The sequence below is a fragment of the Palaemon carinicauda genome, chromosome 39, assembly GCF_036898095.1.
Source record: "Palaemon carinicauda isolate YSFRI2023 chromosome 39, ASM3689809v2, whole genome shotgun sequence".
NCBI classification, from domain to species: domain Eukaryota; kingdom Metazoa; phylum Arthropoda; class Malacostraca; order Decapoda; family Palaemonidae; genus Palaemon; species Palaemon carinicauda.
The window spans coordinates 24,466,983-24,491,170 of NC_090763.1; the positions used below are offsets into that span (position 1 = coordinate 24,466,983).

The 24,188-nt window shown below is 36.3% G+C and overlaps 1 protein-coding gene across 1 annotated transcript in view; it reads left to right on the forward strand.

The window, feature by feature from the left end:
• LOC137631087 (uncharacterized) overlaps positions 1-24,188 on the forward strand; it is a 169,392-nt gene that overhangs the window by 128,609 nt on the left and 16,595 nt on the right. Inside the window, 9 exon segments of the mRNA XM_068362713.1 lie at positions 1,408-1,587; positions 7,408-7,545; positions 8,303-8,566; positions 10,679-10,737; positions 14,108-14,268; positions 14,500-14,630; positions 16,700-16,821; positions 17,735-17,930; positions 20,921-21,116. Coding sequence (XP_068218814.1) covers positions 1,408-1,587; positions 7,408-7,545; positions 8,303-8,566; positions 10,679-10,737; positions 14,108-14,268; positions 14,500-14,630; positions 16,700-16,821; positions 17,735-17,930; positions 20,921-21,116 — 1,447 coding nt within the window.

A 24,188-nucleotide genomic window follows, 5' to 3' on the forward strand; every position in this document is an offset into this window, starting at 1 on the left:
CTACGTGAGAAGTAACAAAAATCAAAATAATATATTTAAGATCATCAACAACTTTAAATTATATCTATCATAGATAAATTATAAAAGCTTTTGAGTTCACTTTCATTATTTTTTTTTTTTCGAAGTCATTTCACCATTAATTTGTTGGCTGATGAAAAGTTTTGCCTTTAATTCATTAATATTAGAAATGCATATACTTTCAACTTACTAAACTTAATGGAAAACTTGGTAAAGAAATTCAGTGTAATTTTCTTTTGTAATTTTCATAATTCTATTCATATGAAAGTGATCTGAATATTTTTCTTTTGTTCAAGTTCCAATGAAAATATTTTTACAACTTTAGATTTTTCTTTTTCAAGTTTCAGTGAATATATATTTGAAAAAAAAATTAATTTCAAATGAAAATATTTTTGCAATTTTTTATTTCTATTTTTTTTTTAAATTTCAATGAATATATATTTACAATTTTTTCGTTTTCGAGTTCCAATTAAAATGTTTATACAATTTTTTTTATTTCTATTTCTTTTAATTAAAATGAATAATATATTTGCAATTTTAGATATTCCTTTTCAAGTCCTTATGAAAATATTTTACACTTTTAGATTTTTCTTTTTCAATTTCCTATGAAAATATTTGTACAATTTTAGATTTTTCTATTACAAGTTCCAATAGAAATATAGTTACAATTTTATATTTTTCTTTTTTCAAGTTTCAAGGATTAGGGTATATATTTACAATTTTAGATTTTTTTTTTTTAAACTCCAATGAAAATATTATTTACAATTTTAGACGTTTCTTTTTCAAATTCCGATAAATATATATTCACAATTTTTATTTTTGGTTTTCAAGCTCCAATGATAATAGTTTTACATTTTTTTATTATTCAAGTTCCAATAAAATTATATTTACGATATTATATTTCTCTTTTTCAAGTTCAGATGAAAATGTATTTACAATTTTATACTTAGTTTTTCAAGTTCCAATGAAGATATTTTTAAAGTTTTAGTTTTTCTTTTTCCAGGTTCCAATGACTATGTATTCACATGTTTAGATTTTTATTTTTCAAGTTCCAATAAAATATATTTACATTTTTAGATTTTTCGTTTTCAAGTTCCAAAAAATATATTTAAAATTTTAGATTTTTATTCTTCAAGTTCCAAATGATATATTTACAATTTAAAATTCTTATTTTCAAGTTGTAGAAAAATATATTTACAATTTCAAATTTTTTTTTTTCAAGTTACAAAAAATATATTTGCAATTTTAGATTTACCTTTTTCAAGTTCCAAAAAATTATATTTACAATTTTAGATTTACCTTTTTCAATATCCGATGAAGATGCATTGACAGTTTTTGTTTCATCCAATAATGCTTTTTCTCCCCCCCCCCTCCCTTCTGAAATGACAGACTGGTTCATTGACGGCTACCGTCATAGGAACTGACGGCACCGACGACGCCTATGAGGGAGTCATGAAAATGGTGGATGTCAAACTAACCATCCCTGAGGGCTACGGCCACTTAGTCAAGATAAGGATTATCAATACTCAGCTCGCTGACCTTTCCCTCTGCACTGGAGGAGTGTTCTTGGTAAGAACAAGGGTATAGCATATTAAACATATTTTTTTTTTTATTACCTCCGCCAACGAAATTGTGAGGAAGCTTAGGTTTTTGCCCCTGTCTGTATGCTTGTGTGTAAAAAACTTCCTGCGCACAATTTTACTCATAGTGAAACTTTCAGGGAGGTTATGTTTTTGCCCCTGTTTGTCTGTGTGTTTGTGTGTGAACAACTTCCTGGGCACAATTTTACTCGTAGAGTAGTGAAACTTTCAGGGAGGTTATGGTTTTGCCCCTGTTTGTCTGTGTGTTTGTGTGTGAACAACTTCCTGGGCACAATTTTACTCGTAGAGTAGTGAAACTTTCAGGGAGGTTATGGTTTTGTCCCTGTTTGTCTGTGTGTTTGTGTGTGAACAACTTCCTGGGGACAATTTTACGCATAGAGTAGTGAAACTTTCAGGGAGGTTATGTTTTTGCCCCTGTTTGTCTGTGTGTTTGTGTGTGAACAACTTCCTGGGCACAATTTTACTCGTAGAGTAGTGAAACTTTCAGGGAGGTTATGTTTTTGCCCCTGTTTGTCTGTGTGTTTGTGTGTGAACAACTTCCTGGGCACAATTTTACTCGTAGAGTAGTGAAACTTTCAGGGAGGTTATGGTTTTGCCCCTGTTTGTCTGTGTGTTTGTGTGTGAACAACTTCCTGGGCACAATTTTACTCGTAGAGTAGTGAAACTTTCAGGGAGGTTATGGTTTTGGCCCTGTTTGTCTGTGTGTTTGTGTGTGAACAACTTCCTGGGCACAATTTTACTCGTAGAGTAGTGAAACTTTGAGGGAGGTTATGGTTTTGGCCCTGTTTGTCTGTGTGTTTGTGTGTGAACAACTTCCTGGGCACAATTTTACTCGTAGAGTAGTGAAACTTTCAGGGAGGTTATGGTTTTGGCCCTGTTTGTCTGTGTGTTTGTGTGTGAACAACTTCCTGGGCACAATTTTACTCGTAGAGTAGTGAAACTTTCAGGGAGGTTATGGTTTTGGCCCTGTTTGTCTGTGTGTTTGTGTGTGAACAACTTCCTGGGCACAATTTTACTCGTAGAGTAGTGAAACTTTCAGGGAGGTTATGGTTTTGGCCCTGTTTGTCTGTGTGTTTGTGTGTGAACAACTTCCTGGGCACAATTTTACTCGTAGAGTAGTGAAACTTTCAGGGAGGTTATGGTTTTGGCCCTGTTTGTCTGTGTGTTTGTGTGTGAACAACTTCCTGGGCACAATTTTACTCGTAGAGTAGTGAAACTTTCAGGGAGGTTATGGTTTTGGCCCTGTTTGTCTGTGTGTTTGTGTGTGAACAACTTCCTGGGCACAATTTTACTCGTAGAGTAGTGAAACTTTCAGGGAGGTTATGGTTTTGGCCCTGTTTGTCTGTGTGTTTGTGTGTGAACAACTTCCTGGGCACAATTTTACTCGTAGAGTAGTGAAACTTTCAGGGAGGTTATGGTTTTGGCCCTGTTTGTCTGTGTGTTTGTGTGTGAACAACTTCCTGGGCACAATTTTACTCGTAGAGTAGTGAAACTTTCAGGGAGGTTATGGTTTTGGCCCTGTTTGTCTGTGTGTTTGTGTGTGAACAACTTCCTGGGCACAATTTTACTCGTAGAGTAGTGAAACTTTCAGGGAGGTTATGGTTTTGGCCCTGTTTGTCTGTGTGTTTGTGTGTGAACAACTTCCTGGGCACAATTTTACTCGTAGAGTAGTGAAACTTTCAGGGAGGTTATGGTTTTGGCCCTGTTTGTCTGTGTGTTTGTGTGTGAACAACTTCCTGGGCACAATTTTACTCGTAGAGTAGTGAAACTTTCAGGGAGGTTATGGTTTTGGCCCTGTTTGTCTGTGTGTTTGTGTGTGAACAACTTCCTGGGCACAATTTTACTCGTAGAGTAGTGAAACTTTCAGGGAGGTTATGGTTTTGGCCCTGTTTGTCTGTGTGTTTGTGTGTGAACAACTTCCTGGGCACAATTTTACTCGTAGAGTAGTGAAACTTTCAGGGAGGTTATGGTTTTGGCCCTGTTTGTCTGTGTGTTTGTGTGTGAACAACTTCCTGGGCACAATTTTACTCATAGAGTAGTGAAACTTTCAGGGAGGTTATGGTTTTGCCCCTGTTTGTCTGTGTGTTTGTGTGTGAACAACTTCCTGGGCACAATTTTACTCATAGAGTAGTGAAACTTTCAGGGAGGTTATGGTTTTGCCCCTGTTTGTCTGTGTGGTTGTGTGTGAACAACTTCCTGGGCACAATTTTACTCATAGAGTAGTGAAACTTTCAGGGAGGTTATGGTTTTGCCCCTGTTTGTCTGTGTGGTTGTGTGTGAACAACTTCCTGGGCACAATTTTACTCATAGAGTAGTGAAACTTTCAGGGAGGTTATGGTTTTGCCCCTGTTTGTCTGTGTGTTTGTGTGTGAACAACTTCCTGGGCACAATTTTACTCATAGAGTAGTGAAACTTTCAGGGAGGTTATGGTTTTGCCCCTGTTTGTCTGTGTGTTTGTGTGTGAACAACTTCCTGGGCACAATTTTACTCATAGAGTAGTGAAACTTTCAGGGAGGTTATGGTTTTGCCCCTGTTTGTCTGTGTGTTTGTGTGTGAACAACTTCCTGGGCACACTTTTACTCATAGAGTAGTGAAACTTTCAGGGAGGTTATGGTTTTTTCCCTGTTTGTCTGTATGTTTGTGTGTGAACAACTTCCTGGGCACACCTTTACTCATAGAGTAGTGAAACTTTCAGGGAGGTTATGGTTTTTTCCCTGTTTGTCTGTATGTTTGTGTGTGAACAACTTCCTGGGCACACCTTTACTCATAGAGTAGTGAAACTTTCAGGGAGGTTATGGTTTTTTCCCTGTTTGTCTGTATGTTTGTGTGTGAACAACTTCCTGGGCACACTTTTACTCATAGAGTAGTGAAACTTTCAGGGAGGTTATGTTTTTGCCCCTGTTTGTCTGTGTGGTTGTGTGTGAACAACTTCCTGGGCACACTTTTACTCATAGAGTAGTGAAACTTTCAGGGAGGTTAAGTTTTTGCCCCTGTTTGTCTGTGTGGTTGTGTGTGAACAACTTCCTGGGCACAATTTTACTCATAGAGTAGTGAAACTTTCAGGGAGGTTAAGTTTTTGCCCCTGTTTGTCTGTGTGGTTGTGTGTGAACAACTTCCTGGGCACAATTTTACTCATAGAGTAGTGAAACTTTCAGGGAGGTTATGTTTTTGCCCCTGTTTGTCTGTATGGTTGTGTGTGAACAATTTCCTGGGCACAATTTTACTCATAGAGTAGTGAAACTTTCAGGGAGGTTATGTTTTTGCCCCTGTTTGTCTGTATGGTTGTGTGTGAACAATTTCCTGGGCACAATTTTACTCATAGAGTAGTGAAACTTTCAGGGAGGTTATGTTTTTGCCCCTGTTTGTCTGTATGGTTGTGTGTGAACAATTTCCTGGGCACAATTTTACTCATAGAGTAGTGAAACTTTCAGGGAGGTTATGTTTTTGGCCCTGTTTGTCTGTATGTTTGTGTGTGAACAACTTCCTGGGCACAATTTTACTCATAGAGTAGTGAAACTTTCAGGGAGGTTATGTTTTTGGCCCTGTTTGTCTGTATGGTTGTGTGTGAACAACTTCCTGGGCACAATTTTACTCATAGAGTAGTGAAACTTTCAGGGAGGTTATGTTTTTGGCCCTGTTTGTCTGTATGGTTGTGTGTGAACAACTTCCTGGGCACAATTTTACTCATAGAGTAGTGAAACTTTCAGGGAGGTTATGTTTTTGGCCCTGTTTGTCTGTATGGTTGTGTGTGAACAACTTCCTGGGCACAATTTTACTCATAGAGTAGTGAAACTTTCAGGGAGGTTATGTTTTTGGCCCTGTTTGTCTGTATGGTTGTGTGTGAACAACTTCCTGGGCACAATTATACTCATAGAGTAGTGAAACTTTCAGGGAGGTTATGTTTTTGGCCCTGTTTGTCTGTATGGTTGTGTGTGAACAACTTCCTGGGCACAATTTTACTCATAGAGTAGTGAAACTTTCAGGGAGGTTATGTTTTTGGCCCTGTTTGTCTGTATGGTTGTGTGTGAACAACTTCCTGGGCACAATTTTACTCATAGAGTAGTGAAACTTTCAGGGAGGTTATGTTTTTGGCCCTGTTTGTCTGAATGTTTGTGTGTGAACAACTTCCTGGGCACAATTTTACTCATAGAGTAGTGAAACTTTCAGGGAGGTTATGTTTTTGGCCCTGTTTGTCTGAATGTTTGTGTGTGAACAACTTCCTGGGCACAATTTTACTCATAGAGTAGTGAAACTTTCAGGGAGGTTATGGTTTTGGCCCTGTTTGTCTGAATGTTTGTGTGTGAACAACTTCCTGGGCACAATTTTACTCATAGAGTAGTGAAACTTTCAGGGAGGTTATGTTTTTGCCCCTGTTTGTCTGTGTGGTTGTGTGTGAACAACTTCCTGGGCACAATTTTACTCATAGAGTAGTGAAATTTTCAGGGAGGTTATGTTTTTGCCCCTGTTTGTCTGTGTGGTTGTGTGTGAACAACTTCCTGGGCACAATTTTACTCATAGAGTAGTGAAACTTTCAGGGAGGTTATGGTTTTGGCCCTGTTTGTCTGAATGTTTGTGTGTGAACAACTTCCTGGGCACAATTTTACTCATAGAGTAGTGAAACTTTCAGGGAGGTTATGTTTTTGCCCCTGTTTGTCTGTGTGGTTGTGTGCGAACAACTTCCTGGGGACAATTTTACTCATAGAGTAGTGAAACTTTCAGGGAGGTTATGTTTTTGCCCCTGTTTGTCTGTGTGGTTGTGTGTGAACAACTTCCTGGGCACAATTTTACTCATAGAGTAGTGAAACTTTCAGGGAGGTTATGCTTTTGCCCCTGTTTGTCTGTATGGTTGTGTGTGAACAACTTCCTGGCACAATTTTACTCATAGAGTAGTGAAACTTTCAGGGAGGTTATGTTTTTGCCCCTGTTTGTCTGTATGGTTGTGTGTGAACAACTTCCTGGGCACAATTTTACTCATAGAGTAGTGAAACTTTCAGGGAGGTTATGGTTTTGTCCCTGTTTGTGTGATTGTTTGTTTGTGTGCGAACAATTTCCTGGGCACAATTTTACTCATAGAGTAGTGAAACTTTCAGGGAGGTTATGTTTTTGCCCCTGTTTGTCTGTTTGCTTAGTCTGAACAACTTCCTGGGCACAATTTTATTCATAGAGTAGTGAAACATTCAGGGACTAGCTGTTATGATGAGACGTGGAAGTGATTCAATTTTCGAAAGTGTTACGTCAAAGGTCAAGGTCAAGGTGGAGCAAAAGGTCGACCGAATTAACTCTATGGTAAGCTGGTTTTGAGAAATAAGCTAGTTTAGGCATGAGATTTATTCTGCTGATGATATATGGGACCAAAGTCAATTTCGTAGTACTGTATTGCTCTGTAGTCCACCTGGCTAAATTTGTGTACCTGCATCTGCTTAGTTCAAGAATAAGGGCTCTTGGGTAGCAACTTCACATCTGAATATATTTTAAGAAACCTGAAATCTTTGCTCTTCTGACGCAACACTTTCCTAGCGGAAAAGAGCCTATGGGAAAAAAAATTGTGTCACATACATTCAGGTACACATGAGTGTGTTCTAGCTCACTTATAAATAAACATCTCTTAGTATTTGTTAATTTCAGTTAGAAAACTAAATTATTTATGTAAAAGGCTAGTATTTGCAGTTCTGAAACAATGTTTGGTTAAGGAAGGTTTGTTGTATATATAGCAATAGGTTATGCCTTTCTGTAGACACATTTCAAACAATTTAATTCTAAATCTGTGTGACATTCTTCTGTCTTGCAGGTTGGGAAGAATTTGCCTTGTCTTATTCCATCTTTAACAACGGCAGTGAAGAACGTCACAGATTTAGACGAAACTGTGTATATCGACCTTTTGCAAGTTTGTCATCTCAAGATTTCAGGAGATCCTGCAGAAAATGAGGTGGGTTTCTCGTTACATCTAGTAACTGTTTAGACAGTTATTAAAAATAACTTTTCAAAATCTTTGTGCATGACATAAAAAATATACCTTAAGCTAAATACTGCTACTTTTTTCCTATTTCAAAGTATGCCAAATGATTTCGTTAGATCACGTATGCTTATTTTTACAATTTCCAACATGTTAGATTATAAAATAATTCTTTAAAAGTTTGGATAAATGTTTTTTCATGGTAATATATATCTCCATTGTGACTGGCTTAACGGAAACCACCACCTATATGCAATACTATTATCATAGCAAGTGAATCTACCGTTTAGCATTAAACCTGTAATTTGGTTTGATTGACTGATTTTGAGTTTTTTGGCATCCTGACATTGTTGTCTGTCTCCACAAAGCCATCGTCTTGGTCCGAGTTGCCACAACCGTACAAGATGTCTTTGTGAGTGCTCAAAAGATAAAAAATTAAACCTTATTTTGCTTAATAATACAAAGAAAACTATTTTAGGGGTATAAATGGCAAAGCTGAGAAAGATAAAGAAAAACAACAGATGGTGGGTTTGTAAGAAACTTTTCAGATTTTACAAAACAGTAGTTGTACTGGTGACAGGGCTACAATATTCTTGTTTTACGTAAGGGTATTTGTTTGGTACATTCTAAAGCTCTACTGTTTTACTCAACTAGTAAACACCTGTCTTTCTATCATCATCCATACATTGTTTCCCTCTCTTCTGAATACGACTCCTGCCTGTGGTTACAGGTCACTGCCCGATTTGGTGTCATGTTCAAAGACGGTGGCGCCAGCCCTGTGACGCTCAGCGTCATAGTGACGGAAGGGACGACAGATTTGGCGCCCATATCGTACTCCGTATCTCTGTCCACGGCAGTTTACACTCCAACGATTGTCACGGAAGGCATGAAACTTGAGCTATTGGACAACACTACCACCACAGTGACGCAGGGGCAGAGGGTGAAGACGGCCGTTGCATTTACCCTTGCGCCCTTCTCCACTCTACCAATAGAGGTGAGATCTTCTCTGTCCCAAGAGGAAGTTAATGTTTGCATTGTGGTAAAGTTCTGTCTTAAAAGATTTATTAATGTTTGGAATGTGGTAAAGTTTTGTCTTAAAAGATTGTTTAATGTTTGCAATGTGAAAAGTTCTGTCTTAAAAGATTTTTTAATGTTTGAAATGTGGTAAAGTTTTGTCTTAAAAGATTGTTTAATGTTTGCAATGTGAAAAGTTCTGTCTTAAAAGATTTTTTGATGTTTGGAATGTGGTAAAGTTCTGTCTCAAGAGACTCTTTAATGTTTAGAATGTGGTCGTAAAAGATTTTTTAATGTTTGGGATGTGGTAAAGTTCTCTCTTAAAAGATTTTTTAATGTTTGGAATGTGGTAAAGTTGTCTTAAAAGATTGTTTAATGTTTGGAATTGGTAAAGTTCTGTCTTAAAAGATTTTTTGATGTTTGGAATGTGGTAAAGTTGTCTTAAAAGATTGTTTAATGTTTGCAATGTGAAAAGTTGTCTTAAAAGATTGTTTAATGTTTGGAATTGGTAAAGTTCTGTCTTAAAAGATTTTTTGATGTTTGGAATGTGGTAAAGTTGTCTTAAAAGATTGTTTAATGTTTGCAATGTGAAAAGTTGTCTTAAAAGATTTTTTTATGTTTGGAATGTGGTAAAGTTCTGTCTTAATAAGTTTTTTTAATGTTTGGAATGTGTTAAAGTTCTGTCTTGAAAGATTTTTTCAATGTTTGGAATGTGGAAAAGTTCTGTCTCAAAAGTATTTTTAATGTTTGCAATGTGGAAAAATTCTGTCTTAAAAGATTTTTTAATGTTTGGAATGTGGTAAAGTTCTGTCTCAAGAGACTGTTTAATGTTTAGAATGTGGTCGTAAAAGATTTTTTAATGTTTCGAATGTGGTTAAGTTCTGTCTTAAAAGATTTTTTTAATGTTTGCAGTGTGGAAAAGTTATCTCAAGAGACTTTAATGTTTAGGATTTGGCAAATTTCTGCCTTAAAAGAATCTTTTAATGTTTGCAATTTAGAAAAGTTCTGTCTCAAAAATCAAGAGAATATATTTTCTAGCGTTATTTGAAAAAGATTGAGTTGTTTTGATATCTACAATAGATGGTTGTAAACATGATTTTCCATTAATTATGTTTAATTAACCTGAGCTTTATACAGTAAATATATACTTTGTTTACCACAATCTTTACACTTGTTTAGTATGAATACGTTACTGTACATTGAAAACTACCATCGTTGAATCTGGTGAGAGTTTGTTGCAGTCCATCCTGAGGAGATTAAATTCTGATTTTTTCTCCTTTGTACAACTATGTATTAGGACTAATAACTATTTTTTTTTCTGGACCAATACCCTAATGGTCCTCTATTCACTTTTTATTTTTTTGCAGATTTTTTTTACTCTTCTAATGTACATATTTGTATTAGGACTAATGACCAGTTTAATTTGTATTGACTCTACTTTCTTTTGCATAGATTAGTATCAGGGTTAATGACTAATTGGTTTTGTATTTAAACAGATATGTATTAGGACTGATAAACAATTGGTTTTGTATGATTGTATAAACACTTCCCTCCTTTTGTACAGATTTTATTATATATATATATATAATATATATATATATATATATATATATATATATATATATATATATATATGTATATATATATATGTATGTATATATATGTATATATATGTATATATGTGTATATATATACTTTTATATACATATACATATATATATATATATATATATATAAATATATATATATATATATATATATATATATATATATATGTATGTATATACTGTATATATATATATATATATATATATATATATAATGTATGTATATATATATATATATATATATATATATATATATATATACATATATATACATACACATATATATTAATCCTGTGCACCATTTCCGTACAATTGTAAAGATTTCTTTTGTGAATTAAAGGATTTCTTCTGTAGCATTAAGCATACAAAAATCCAGGGTGACCTTACTGCCATGTCATATTTTCCATTAATTTCCCTAAACAAATAGATCCCAAAATAACATAGCTGCAGTGACCGTAATGCATTTTTTTTCTTTTTTTGCACAGTTTGGGATTCTAACACCAACGGATTTAGGCCGGGCTTACGTCACTGTCCACGGATTCAGGTGAGTGAATTTTGGTTCATCTTTTTCTTACTTTGTTTTAAAAAACTATATATTTTTTTCAATTGAATCCTTTACTTTAGTTTTTATTTTAAATCCTTGAGAAATACAGATAATGTTTATTTAGACTTTTGACCTAATATTTGAAAGATTAGGTAATTCTATAGATTTAAAAAATAACTGTAGTTTCTTATAATAGCCCAGTTAAAAAAAGGAAATAAACAAAATGAGTTGCCTAAGTGAACCCTCAAGCAAGGAAACTCTACACCAAGACCGTAGAAGAAGACCATGGTAAAGAGGCCATGGTACTACCCAAGAGTAGAGAACAATGGTTTGATTTTGGTGTGTCTTTCTTTTTTTGAAGCCTGCTCATGAATGGCAGAGGTAAGGGCAATTGACATTGCCCTATCGAGCAGGACAATGCCGTGGAGACTGTCTATATATATGTGTTCGGCGCCCAAGCCCCCTCTCCACCCAAGCTAGGGCTAAGGAGGGCCAGGCAATGGCTGCTAATGACTCAGCAGATAGACCTATAGGCTCCCCGAAACCCCCTATCCTCAGCTCACAAGGATGGTGAGGTGGCAGCGACCAAAGAAACTTACGAGTCTGAGCGGGAATCGAACCCCAGTCTGGCGTTCACCAGTTAGGGACATTACCACATCGGCTCCAAGAAGAACTATTTATCATAGCTAAAGAGTCTCTTTTACACATACCGATTGGAAAAGCGCTGCTATATAATTACAGTACAATATTTAATCCCTTAAGGGTAGAAAAATGGTTTGGTTACCTTAGTCTTATCAAATGTATGTGGAAAGAGGAGAATGTGTAAAGAATAGGCCATCCTGTTCGGTGTATGCTCAAGCAAAGGAGGAAGGAGCCGTAACCTGAGAGGAATCCAATGCGGTGCTATCTTGTCAAATCAAAGCACCCAATAACTCTCTAGTGGTAATATTTCTGCAGGTGGATGGTGCCTTGAGCAACCTACTATCTATATGAATGTGTCTTAAAATTTCCCGAAAGCTCATTGAACAGGAAAATAGATGCATCATCTAATACTTCTTTGAAACTGCTGCTGACTCATCTTAATTTGTCGAACTAGAACTTGCGGTGTATTAAATTTCTTATTCCTTATCTAAATATTAATCTCTGGCACTATCGTTATGTTAGTTCTTTATGCATTTTTCATAAGATTTTTCATAATTCTGACCATCCCTTGCATTTATATCTACCCAGACTGTACCATCCTATACATTGTAGTAGGCATGCAGTAATTTTAACAGTCGTGCCTTCTCTATCATAAGGCTCAATACTAGAAGTTTTATACCAGCTGTGACCAGATTGTGAAATGATCTACCTAATTGGGTGGTCGACCTGGCAGTAATTTTAGACTTCTGGAAGCGTTGTAAACGTTATAGATGCTGTCTGAGCAAAGATCTGGCAGTAATTTTAGACTTCTGGAAGCGTTGTAAACGTTATAGATGCTGTCTGAGCAAAGATCTGGCAGTAATTTTAGACCTCTGGAAGCGTTGCAAACGTTATAGAGTCTGAGCAAAGATCTGGCAGTAATTTTAGACTTCTGGAAGCGTTGCAAACGTTATAGAGTGTGAGCGAAGATCTGGCAGTAATTTTAGACTTCTGGAAGCGTTGCAAACGTTATAGAGTCTGAGCGAAGATCTGGCAGTAATTTTAGACTTCTGGAAGCGTTGCAAACGTTATAGAGTCTGAGCGAAGATCTGGCAGTAATTTTAGACTTCAGGAAGCGTTGCAAACGTTATAGAGTCTGAGCAAAGATCTGGCAGTAATTTTAGACTTCTGGAAGCGTTGCAAACGTTATAGATGCTGTCTGAGCAAAGATCTGGCAGTAATTTTAGACTTCTGGAAGCGTTGTAAACGTTATAGAGTCTGAGCAAAGATCTTGCAGTAATTTTAAGCTTCTGGAGGCTTTATAAACGTTATACTGTAGATGCTGCCTGAGCAAAGATCTAGGAGTAATTTTAGATTTCTCGAAACGTTGTAAACGGTATAGATGTCATAATTAAGTAAACAAAGCGAGACTTTAAATATCTTACTTTTTCAGTTTCAGTTAGTCTGTGTCATAGATGGTTTCTGATAATGAGGTATGTGGTTTTATAACTTGCCATTGGTAATGATATAAATTGTTGTAGTTGCCCCCGTGAGTCGTAATTTATTTGCGCAATATTTCTATGATGATTTTTTCATCAGACAGATTTTGCTGATTACATCGGTCTGTTCCTTTGTATAACTTACTGTAATCTGCTGCTCCTTTTCTTTGGCTGCAGACATTATCCTGTTGCTGTAACTATTATCTGCAAGAAACTGAAGCAACATATTTAATTATGAGCCATGGTGACCCAACTGGAACAGTGGGAATTGGCTCTTCCAACATGAAAAATAATAACACCGTAGAGGGACTTGTTTTAATGACACTTGCCAAGGTTTTTACACTTCATGAGTAATGACGTTTTGAAACTGCCAAGGTTTTTTGGTGACCTTAACTTTAGATAAAAAATGGTGAAACATGTTTGCTCCTTGTTACATACCATCATCATCTCTTACGCCTATTGGCACAAAGGGCCTCGGTTAGATTTCCCCAGTCGTCTCTAAGTTGAGCTTTTAATTCAATACATCTCCATTCATCATCTCCTACTTCGTGCTTTATAGTCCTCAGCCATGTAGGCCTGGGTCCTCCAACCCTTCTAGTGCCTGTGGAGCCCAGCTAAATGTTTGGTGAACTAATCTCTCTTGGGGAGTACGAAAAGCATGTCCAAACCATCTCCATCTACCCCTCACCATGATCTCATCCACATACGGCACTCGAGTAATCTCTCCTATCGTTTCATTTCTAATCCTGTCCTACCATTTAACTCCCAATATTCTTCTGAGGGCTTGTTCTCAAATCTACAAAATCTGTTGGATATTGTTTCATTGTAATACCACGATTCATGTCCATTTCATTAAACTCGAATTCTAAAGACCGTGTATTAGAGATCATAGTTCCTAAATACTTAAATGATTATACCTCATTGATGCTTTATCCTTCCAATATTTCATCTTACATAGCATATTCCATTCTCACCATCTCTTGCTTCTATTTATCTTCAGCCCAACCTCCTGTGATATATTCTGGGGATCACTTCATTTTCAGCCGGTATCATCTCACCAGTTATTCGATTTACATATCGTCCTGTATTAAAAGGAATCAGTAAAAGTATTGCATCACACAAGAAAGAAAGACAAGCTAAAATGGCATAGCTGCATCTTCTGCCGTCTCTCTTAGCCTATTTAAAAGATGAATTTGCCCCTATTATTATTATAATGTTCTTTACCATGACCCATTTACGTTCTATTTCAGCTTCCGTGTTGGCAGCGCAGGTAGTAATGTGGGCTGTCTCCTGGAAGACTGTCTGCTTTACAAACCAACCATCATCCAGAATTCGTCCATCGACTTCCCAATGATACACGAGTCTCAGACTGACACACTTGTAGCCGACTTGAAATACATCACTAATCACGGTACTGGCACTTCGTAATGAGAAACTATGTTCCCGTTTAATTCATTTTATCCTTTTATTACTCATGAATAACGATAATTTATAAACACAATAATACAATAATCATTATTGCCACTGGCATTTTTGTCTTGTGGTAATGCAGTGATTTTTTTTCTTGCTTGCGTGAAAAATGAATAACAAATTATAAATATGCTAATGACACTCAAATATTTTCATATGAAAAAACTTACAGGGATGACCCACTTACATATGGCTCCAAAACCTGAGGATGACCAAATATGGTTAGAAGCTGATCTGCTCATTGCAGACCACACCAACTCCACAGCCTCTGGGGACATTTTCACTATAAGCTTTGCTGTTAAGGTGAGACTACAGTCTAAGATTTGTTGTTAAGGTGAGGCAACTGTTTAAGCTTTACTGTTAAAGTGAGACTACAGTTAAAGCTTTGTCTAACTCCTTTCTCAATTGGAATTTTCTTACATTCTTTATGTAGTTTTAGAATTGCTGTACTTCCTGTATAGTTATCCTTAAGTGTTCTATCATAAGATTCATCTCTATCTATCTATCTCTCTCTATCTACCTATCAGTATATATATATATATATATATATATATATGTGTGTGTGTGTGTGCATGTATGTATGTATGTATGTATGTATGTATGTATGTATATATATGTGTGTATGTGCGCGCCCATGAATTAATTCAGTGTTTTTGAAGTTGAAGCTATCCTTAAAACACTAAAGAGATGGAAAGCCCCGGGATACGATAGCAAAAGTGCCGAGATGATACTGACCGAAAATGATGTGACTCTCAGAGTACTTGCAAGATTATTTTGTAGAATGTGGCATGAAGAAGCAAAACCTGATGAATGGGAGTTAGGAGTGTTGGTGAAAAGGGCAAAAAAAAAAAAAAATGAAGAAGACCTGACTTATTGCAATAATTACAGAGGCATAACACTTAGTTGTTATGAAAATATATCGTAAGATTATTCTAAAGAGACCGGAGAGAAAGATTGATGAAAAGCTGAGAGATGAACAAGCAGGATTTAGAAAAGGTAGGAGTTGCACTGACCAAATTTTTCATTTTGAGACATATTGTACAGCAATGTGCAGAATATAGAAATCCACTCTTGATAGCATTAGTGGATTATGAAAAAGCCTTTGATAGTGCGCACCGGCCAGTTGTATGAAGAGTCCTGCTTTATTATGGAATTCCTCTTAAATATGTGAATTTGAATAAGTATGATCATGAGCATAGAAAGTGCAAAGTTAAGGTTAATGGAGTCCTATCAAATGAATTTCCAGTTCTCCAAAGGAACGTGTTGTCACCTATGTTGTTTATCCTCCTCATGGATTTTGTAATACGTACAAAAGTCGGAGATAGTGGAGAAGGATTGGACTGGATTGGTAATAGGAAATTAGTTGACCTAGAGTATGCTGATGATGCTATCCTTATTAGCAGAACACCACAGGATTTGCAATGCTTGCTTACCAGGATGCATGAAATAGACGAGGTAGGGCTCAAGATAAAAAGAAGAAAGACAGAGGTGATGAGAATGGAGTATGTGATGGAAGGCGGAATATCATTGGAAGGAGAAAAGATTAATAATGATAATAATAATAATGATTATTATTATTATTATTATTATCATTATTATTATTATTATTATTCTAATAATAATAATAATAATAATAATAATAATAATAATAATAATAATAATAATGGTATTAATTATGATAATAATAATAATACTAATATTAAAAATAATAATAATAATAATAATAATAATAATAATATAGATGTATGGATCTTATGTTAGAACATTTAAAGTACAGGAAGTACAACAATCCTAAAACTACACAAAGGTAGTGAAAAAACTCCAATTGAGAAAGGAATTAGACAGGGAGACCCCCCCCCCTCTCTCCCGAATTATTCACAGCATGTCTAGAAGTTTTTAAGTTTTTTAAGATTTAGATTGTCCATTTCTTTTTTCTTACATGGTAGAATATCCTTTAGTTTGCTCACGTATCCATGCTGCACTTTTTCTATCTCTTAGTGTCATTCCCATCATTATACTTTTCATAGATTTTAGAATTGTGACTAGCTTATGTTCTAAGGCTTTAGTAAGGCTCCAAATGCATAAGTTAATATTGATAGGACCATCTGATTAAATACTTTTCTTTTTTGAGAAAGTGGTATTTTGCTTTCATAATTACAATTTGTGTACCAAATGCTCTCCATCCCATCATTACCCATATATATATATATAAATATATATATATATATATATATATATATATATATATATGTATATATATATATATATATATATATATATATATATATATATATATATATATATATATATATATATATATATATATATATATATATATATATGAATCTTTAGCATATGTTCTCTAATTGCAGGCTGGGAATATGATTTTCGTCATTGAAAAAGAACTTGTTCTTTTGGTTACCGGGACAGAAGCCATAGAAGTTGCCACTGAGCTCGAAATAACAGAGGATACTACCTCTCCTTTTCAACCGCTGTAAGTAAAATTGAATGTGTTCATTTATTCATCTTTCGTGAAGGACCAGCCACCTCTTATAACAACGTGAATAAAAGTGATTTGAACCTCGGCTTGTCTACATAAAATCACAGGCACACCAATGGTTAATCGTTGAAGTAGTCCATCATGTTCGTGAACAATATAGTTTACATTTTTTCTTCTTTTTTGGAAGTATTTACATGAAAATTATCTTTTCATCGTATGTGTTTCACATTTGAGAAAATATATATAAAATTTATTAAAGATTTATAAATATATTGAAATAGTGGTTGGTTCATAGGTAATGACATTTATTCAAATAAAAAAAATAATGTTTCTTTAGGATATATCGGCAAGTAATTAGGATTCTTTTTGGGGCTTTTGAAATTTATTAAAGGATTTAGTCTGCCAAAGTTCAATACATCTACGACAAGATTGGCCATAGCCATCGCCTCTGTACCATGGTCTTCCACTGTCTTGGAGTAGAGTTCTCTTGCTTGAGGGTACACTCCGACACACTATTCTATGTTATTTCTCTACCTCTTGTTTTTTTTTAAGTTTTAATAGTTTATATATGATAGATTTATTTTAATGTTGTTACTGTTCTTAAGATATTTTATTTTAATTGTTAAATTACTTCTCTTGTAGTAGTTTATTTATTTCCTTAAGTCTTTCTTACGGGCTGCCCCAGTGCAAGAGCCCATGTCATGCTATAAGCAAGGCGTTCTAAAACGAACGAACGAACGAATTTCCTTATTTCCTTTCCTCACTGGGCTATTTTTCCCTGTTGGAGCCTTGGGCATATGGCATCTTGCTTTTCCAACTTGGGTTTTATCTTAGCAAGTAATAATAATAATAATAATAATAATAACTTCTTAGCATAACTATATCCATACTTCCTATCCTTTTCCAGAGCCCAGATAAGCTTCACCGGTCGCATTCACCACGACATGAACGTGTCGCAAGAGGAGGCCAACAACGCCCTAATAAGGTTGTATTTCCCGAAGTATGTGGGCCTCGTGAATGACTCGCTTCTCGGCTTTCCTCTAGATATGTGGGACTCCAACATTCCCGGGGTCGTCACCTACACCAATTACATAGATTTCAATGTGAGTCTGGTGGGCTGTTTAGTTGTGCTGTCTGGTGATAGCGAGAAGTTAACCAATCTTTCTAGAATGGCATTTCGTCGGTAGGACTATACTCATTTTTATTAATGAGGTGCATTTGCACTGACTCTTAGCGGTACTCTCTTAGCTCGGGAATGTTTCCTGCTATCTGATTGGTTAGAATTATCTTGTTCAACCAATCAGCGATCAGGAAACTTTTCCGAGCTAAAAGGGCACCCCTGCTTGTCGGTGCAAATCTGCCTCACTAGAAAGAATTGACTTATAGATTAGGCCGTCGGTCTAGAATCTAGATTAATATTTTATTATTGGTAATAAATTAGTCGGGTCTTAAATGACATTTTATTGCACTTACCAAATTAATCGATCCGTCTAAATTGACAATCTATTATTATTGCCAAGCTAACTATTGTGTCTACTGTAGCATTTGGAAGAAAGTATTAGATAATTCCATCATTTAAGAGAAGCTGCACATGATTAATCAATCCGTTAAGAACGGGATCATGTTGATGATTCTTGATTAACTATTTGTTAAGCATAGACTGCAATTTTGCGTATAGTATAGAAATTATAATTAGTTTGATATAGTGGCATTTTCTGATGACATTGAATTATTAATTTGGTATTCAGTATTAAGATGCTAGTGCTAGATTAACCTATCGATCTATAAAGTGGCATTCGGTTGATGATACTGAGTTATTAAGTTTAGAGTTGAATTTTGTTGATAGAGATAAATAAAACTGTTGATAGTACTAAACTGAACTTATTAATGAAGAGTTGGTGTAGAATGGCATTTTTAGTAATACAAAATAATCAAAACTTAAGGTCAAGAATCAAGATAGTACTGAATGGACCCATCAGTTCAGAGACATTTTGTTGATGGTACTAAATGATTCTAGAAGGAAACTATAAGACAGATTACTCAAGTGTCATATGTAGATGAGATCATGGTGAGGGGTAGATGGAGATGGTTTAGGCATGCTCTTTGCACTCCCCAAGAGAGATTAGTTCACCAAACTTTTAACTGGGCTCCACAAGGCACTAGAAAAGTTGGAAGACCCAGGCCTACATGGCTGAGGACTATGAAGCGTGAAGTAGGAGATACTGAATGGAGAAGTATTGATTTAAAAGCTTAAGCTAGAGACGACTGGCGAAATCTAACAGAGGCACTTTGCATCAGTAGGCGTATGAGGAGATTATTAAAGTGTTATTTTGTTGATAATAGTAAATTAATCAATAGGTTTGTGTTGATAGTACTATGTTGTTATATTCTTGTAGAGAGGTCTTCCTGATGATAGTAAATCAATCAATCAGTCTAAAGTGGCATTTTATTGGTAGTACAAATTCAATCAATCCATCTAGAGTAGAATTGTGGTTATGGTACGAAATTATTTAATAAGTCTGTTTTTTTATGTTGAACAGGTTTGCATGGTTTATGTATGACAGATCGGTTTTCATCTTGTTACTGTTTTTTGAAGATTTTATTTTGATTTTTCATTACTTGTTTATTTACTTCCGGATTTCTTTTCCTCAATGGGCTATATTTCCCCGTTGGAGTCCTTGGGCTTATAGCATCTTGCTTTTCCAACTAGGGTTGTAGCTTGGCAATTGATAATAATAATAATAATAATAATAATAATATAGTAAATTACTTTATTGGTCCGGATTGGCTTTTGCTACTTGTTTGCTATTAATAGAATTCTCAATTAGTTAATAGTCTCATTTTTTTTTTATTACTGAAGTAGTTGAATCAGTGTAAATTGGTATTTTGTTGAAAGTATGAACTCAATTAGTCGATCTAGAGGCGCATCTTGTTACTAGAGTAGCTAGAATATTCAAGTTTAAAGGTCGCTCATGAATGGCAGAGGCAAGGGACAGTGACATTGCTCTAGCAAGCAGGACAATGCCCTAGAGACTGGCCATATATTATATGATCAGCGCCCAAGCCTCCTCTCCACCCAAGCTAGGACCAGGGAGGTCTAGGCAGTGGCTACTGATGACTTAGAAGATAGACCTATAGGCTCCCCCAAACCCCCCAACCTTAGCTCACAAGGATGGTATGGTTGCAGACGTAAAGGCACTCACGAGTCTGAGCGGGACTCGAACCCCCGTCTGGCAATCACCAGGCAGAGACGCTACCAACCAGGCCATGGCAACACTATGGTGTAGATTAATATTTGTTATTTAGTTGGTAAAACTGATTGCAAATTGTCTTTAGTGGCATTTTGTGCTGCTAATAAATAAGGCAGTTGGTTCAAATGAACTTTTTAATAGATCATTTAGATAGGCATTGTAGAGGGAACGTTTTATTGATAATAATGAATTAATGAAATGTTCTGCAGTGGTAGATAGTCGTTAGTTTCTAGTTCTAGATTAATGACTTCTCATATCGTTTATTTATTTCCTTGTTTCCTTTCCTCACTGTGATATTTTTCCCTGTTGGAGCCCTTGGGCTTGTAGTATCTTGGTTTTCCAACTAGTTTTGTAGCTTAGCTAATAATAATAATAATAATAATAATAATAATAATAATAATAAGCTTTGCTATAGTGGAGTTTTTGTTGTTAATTACTAACTTAGACAGCTGTTCTAGAGAGGCATTTTGTTGAAGGCACTACATAGATCTTGGTGGTGTGATGCATGCTAATACTATCAAGTCAGTAAGTTTAGAGTGCCATGATGATGTTGAGATTTTTATTAGTAGTAATCAATTTAGTCAGTCATGTTGTCCTGATTCCCCTTTGTTGCTGTGATGTCTGATGATATTACCAACTTATTCAGTCAATTATGCCACATAATTGTGATGCCAGTTTATGGTATTAAATCAGTTAAATCGGCTCAAAATTCTGTTTTTTCCTGCATAGTGACAACAAAGCACTTCAGAATATTTTCATTTATAAGTATACAGCATCTTCTCTTGCAGTAATCTTTGATATTTTACAATTCTCATCTAAACTTTTTTCTGTCTCTTCAACAGATATTGCACTTGTTTTTCACGGATGAATTAGAAATAAACTTCACATTGACAGTCGATCCCAATGGCTTGTTGCCCAAAGGCTTAGGCGTGGTGAACGCTACCACTCTACTGAGACTGGTCTGTATCACAAAGAGTGATGCCACTCCAAGGTATTGCAGCAACACTTCCTACGCCATGTTCCAGATCAATGGCCCAGGTAAGTGAGAACTAAGCAGGTCACCCTTTGTTTCAAACACACACACATATATATATATCATCATCAGCAGCAGCCGTTGTTAGTCCACTGCAGAACAAAGGCCTCAGACATGTTCTTCCAATCGCATATTTTTATGGCATTTCTATGCCAGTCTATACCCGCAGTTTACTTAGTTCGTCAATTCATCATCTTCTCTAGCTTCCTCTGCTTCTTTTGCAATCGCCAAGGACCCAATATGTTATTCTTAATGTCTATCTATTGTCTATAATTCTCATTTTATGTCCTGCCCATGCCCATTTATTTTTCTTATTGGTTAGAGTACCCTGTACTTTATTTTGCCCTTGTATCCCTGTTGCTCTTTTCTGTTTCTGTCTCATAGTGTTAGTCTTATCATTATTCTTACCATAGATCGTTTGAGTTGTAACTCTCCTGTATTCTAAGGCTTTAATAAGGGTATAATTTTCTGATGGATGAATTGATACTGGTAGGATCATCTAATTAAATACTTTTCAATTTGGAGAAAGTGGCGTTTTACTTTCTATAATGTCATTTTATTTACCAAGTGCTCCCATCCTATGCTTAGCCTTCTTCCAGTTTCGGCTTCGTGTCCTGGGGAAACACTTACTGTTTGCCCTAAGTACGTATACTCATTAACAATCTCTAGAGGTTCGTTCATAACTCTTATTTGTTGTCTCTGCATTTTTATTGAACATTATCATAGTTTTACTCATAATCATTTCCAGTCCTACATTTTTACTTTCTCTATTCAAATCTTCTTTCATCTTTTGTAATTCCTTCCTTGATTCAATAAACACAACTATATCATCTGCAAATATTAAGTTGTTTAGATATTCGCCTTTAATATTAGTTTCTACATTTTCACAATCTAAATTCTTAAAATCTTCTCCTATACATGCCGTGAATAATTTGGGAGAGATGGGGTCTCCTTGCCTAACTCTTTCTAAAGCGAAATGTTCTTATTGTCTTTATGTAGTTTTAGGATTGCCGTACATCCTGTATAGATCATACATACATATACCAAGGCACTTCCCCCAATTTTGGGGGTTAGCTGATATCAAACAAATGAAACAAAAAAGGGGACCTCTCCTCTCTACGTTCCTCCCAGCCTGACAAGGGACTCAACCGAGTTTGATTGGTACTGCTAGGGTGCCACAGCCCACCCTCCCCTGTTATCCAAAACAGATGAAGCTTCATAACGCTGAATCCCCTACTGCTGCTACCTCCGCGGTAATCCAAAGCACCGGAGGAAGCAGCAGGGCCTACCGGAACTGCGTCACAATCTCTCGCCATTCATTCCTATTTCTAGCACGCTCTCTTGCCTCTCTCACATCTATCCTCCAACCACCCAGAACTTCCTTCACTCCATCCATCCACCCAAACCTTGGCCTTCCTCTTGTACTTCTCCCATCAACTCTTGCATTCATCACCTTCTTTAGTAGACAGCCATTTTCCATTCTCTCAACATGGCCAAACCACCTCAACACATTCATATCCACTCTAGCTGCTAACTCATTTCTTACACCTGTGCTCACCCTCACTACTTCGTTCCTAACCCTATCTACTCGAGATACACCAGTCATACTCCTTAGAGACTTCATCTCAAACACATTCAATTTCTGTCTCTCCGTCACTTGAATTCCCCTCAACTCCGATCCATACATCACAGTTGGTAGAATCACTTTCTCATACAGAACTCTCTTTACATTCATGCCCAACCCTCTATTTTTTACTACTCCCTTAACTGCCCCCAACACTTTGCATCCTTTATTCACTCCCTGACGCACATCTGCTTCCACTCCACCATTTGCTGCAACAACAGACCCCAAGTACTTAAACTGATCCACCTCCTCAAGTACCTCTCCATTCAACATGACATTAAACCTCGCACCACCTTCCCTTCTCGTACATCTCATAACCTTACTCTTACCCACATTAACTCTCAATTTCCTTCTCTCACACACCCTTCCAAATTCTGTCACTAATCAGCCAAGCTTCTCCTCCGCGTCTGCAACCAGTACAGTATCATCCGCAAACAACAACTGATTTACCTCCCATTCATGGTCATTCTCGTCTACCAGTTTCAATCCTCGTCCAAACACTTGAGCATTCACCTCTCTCACCACTCCATCAACATACAAGTTAAACAACCAGCGCGACATCACACATCCCTGTCTCAGCCCCACTCTCACCGGAAACCAATCGCTCACTTCATTTCGTTTCCTAACACATGCTTTACTACCTTTGTAGAAACTTGTCACTGCTTGCAACAACCTTCCACCAACTCCATATAACCTCATCATATTTCACATTGCTTCCCTATCAACTCTATCATACGCTTTCTCCAGATCCATAAACACAACATAAACCTCCTTACCTTTTGTTAAATATTTCTCGCACATCTGCCTAATTGTAAAAATCTGATTCATACAACCCCTACCTCTTCTAAAACCACCCTGTACTTCTAATACTGCATTCTCTGTTTTATCCTTAATCATATTAATCAGTACTCTACCATACACTTTTCCAACTACACTCAACAAACTAATACCCCTTGAATTACAACACTCATGCACATCTCCCTTACCCTTATATAGTGGTACAATACACGCACAAACCCAATCTACTGGTACCATTGACAACACAAAACACATATTAAACAATCTCACCAACCATTCAAGTACAGTCACACCCCCTTCCTTCAACATCTCAGCTCTCACACCATTCATACCAGATGCTGTAGTGTTCTCCTTACTTCCTGTCTTGTAATCTCTCTCTCATTTTCACCTCCCATCACCGGCGCCCCAACACCTGCAACAGCAATTATATCTGCCTCCCCATTATCCTCAACATTCAGTAAATTTTCCTAATATTCCGCCCACCTTTTCCTTTCCTCCTCTCCTTTTAACAACCTTCCATTTCCATCTTTCAGTGTCTCTTCAATTCTTGAACCAGCCTTCCTTACTCTCTTCACTTCTTTCCAAAACTTCTTATTCTCTTCATATGACTGACCCAATCCATGACCCCACCTCAGGTCAGCTGGCCTCTTTGTCT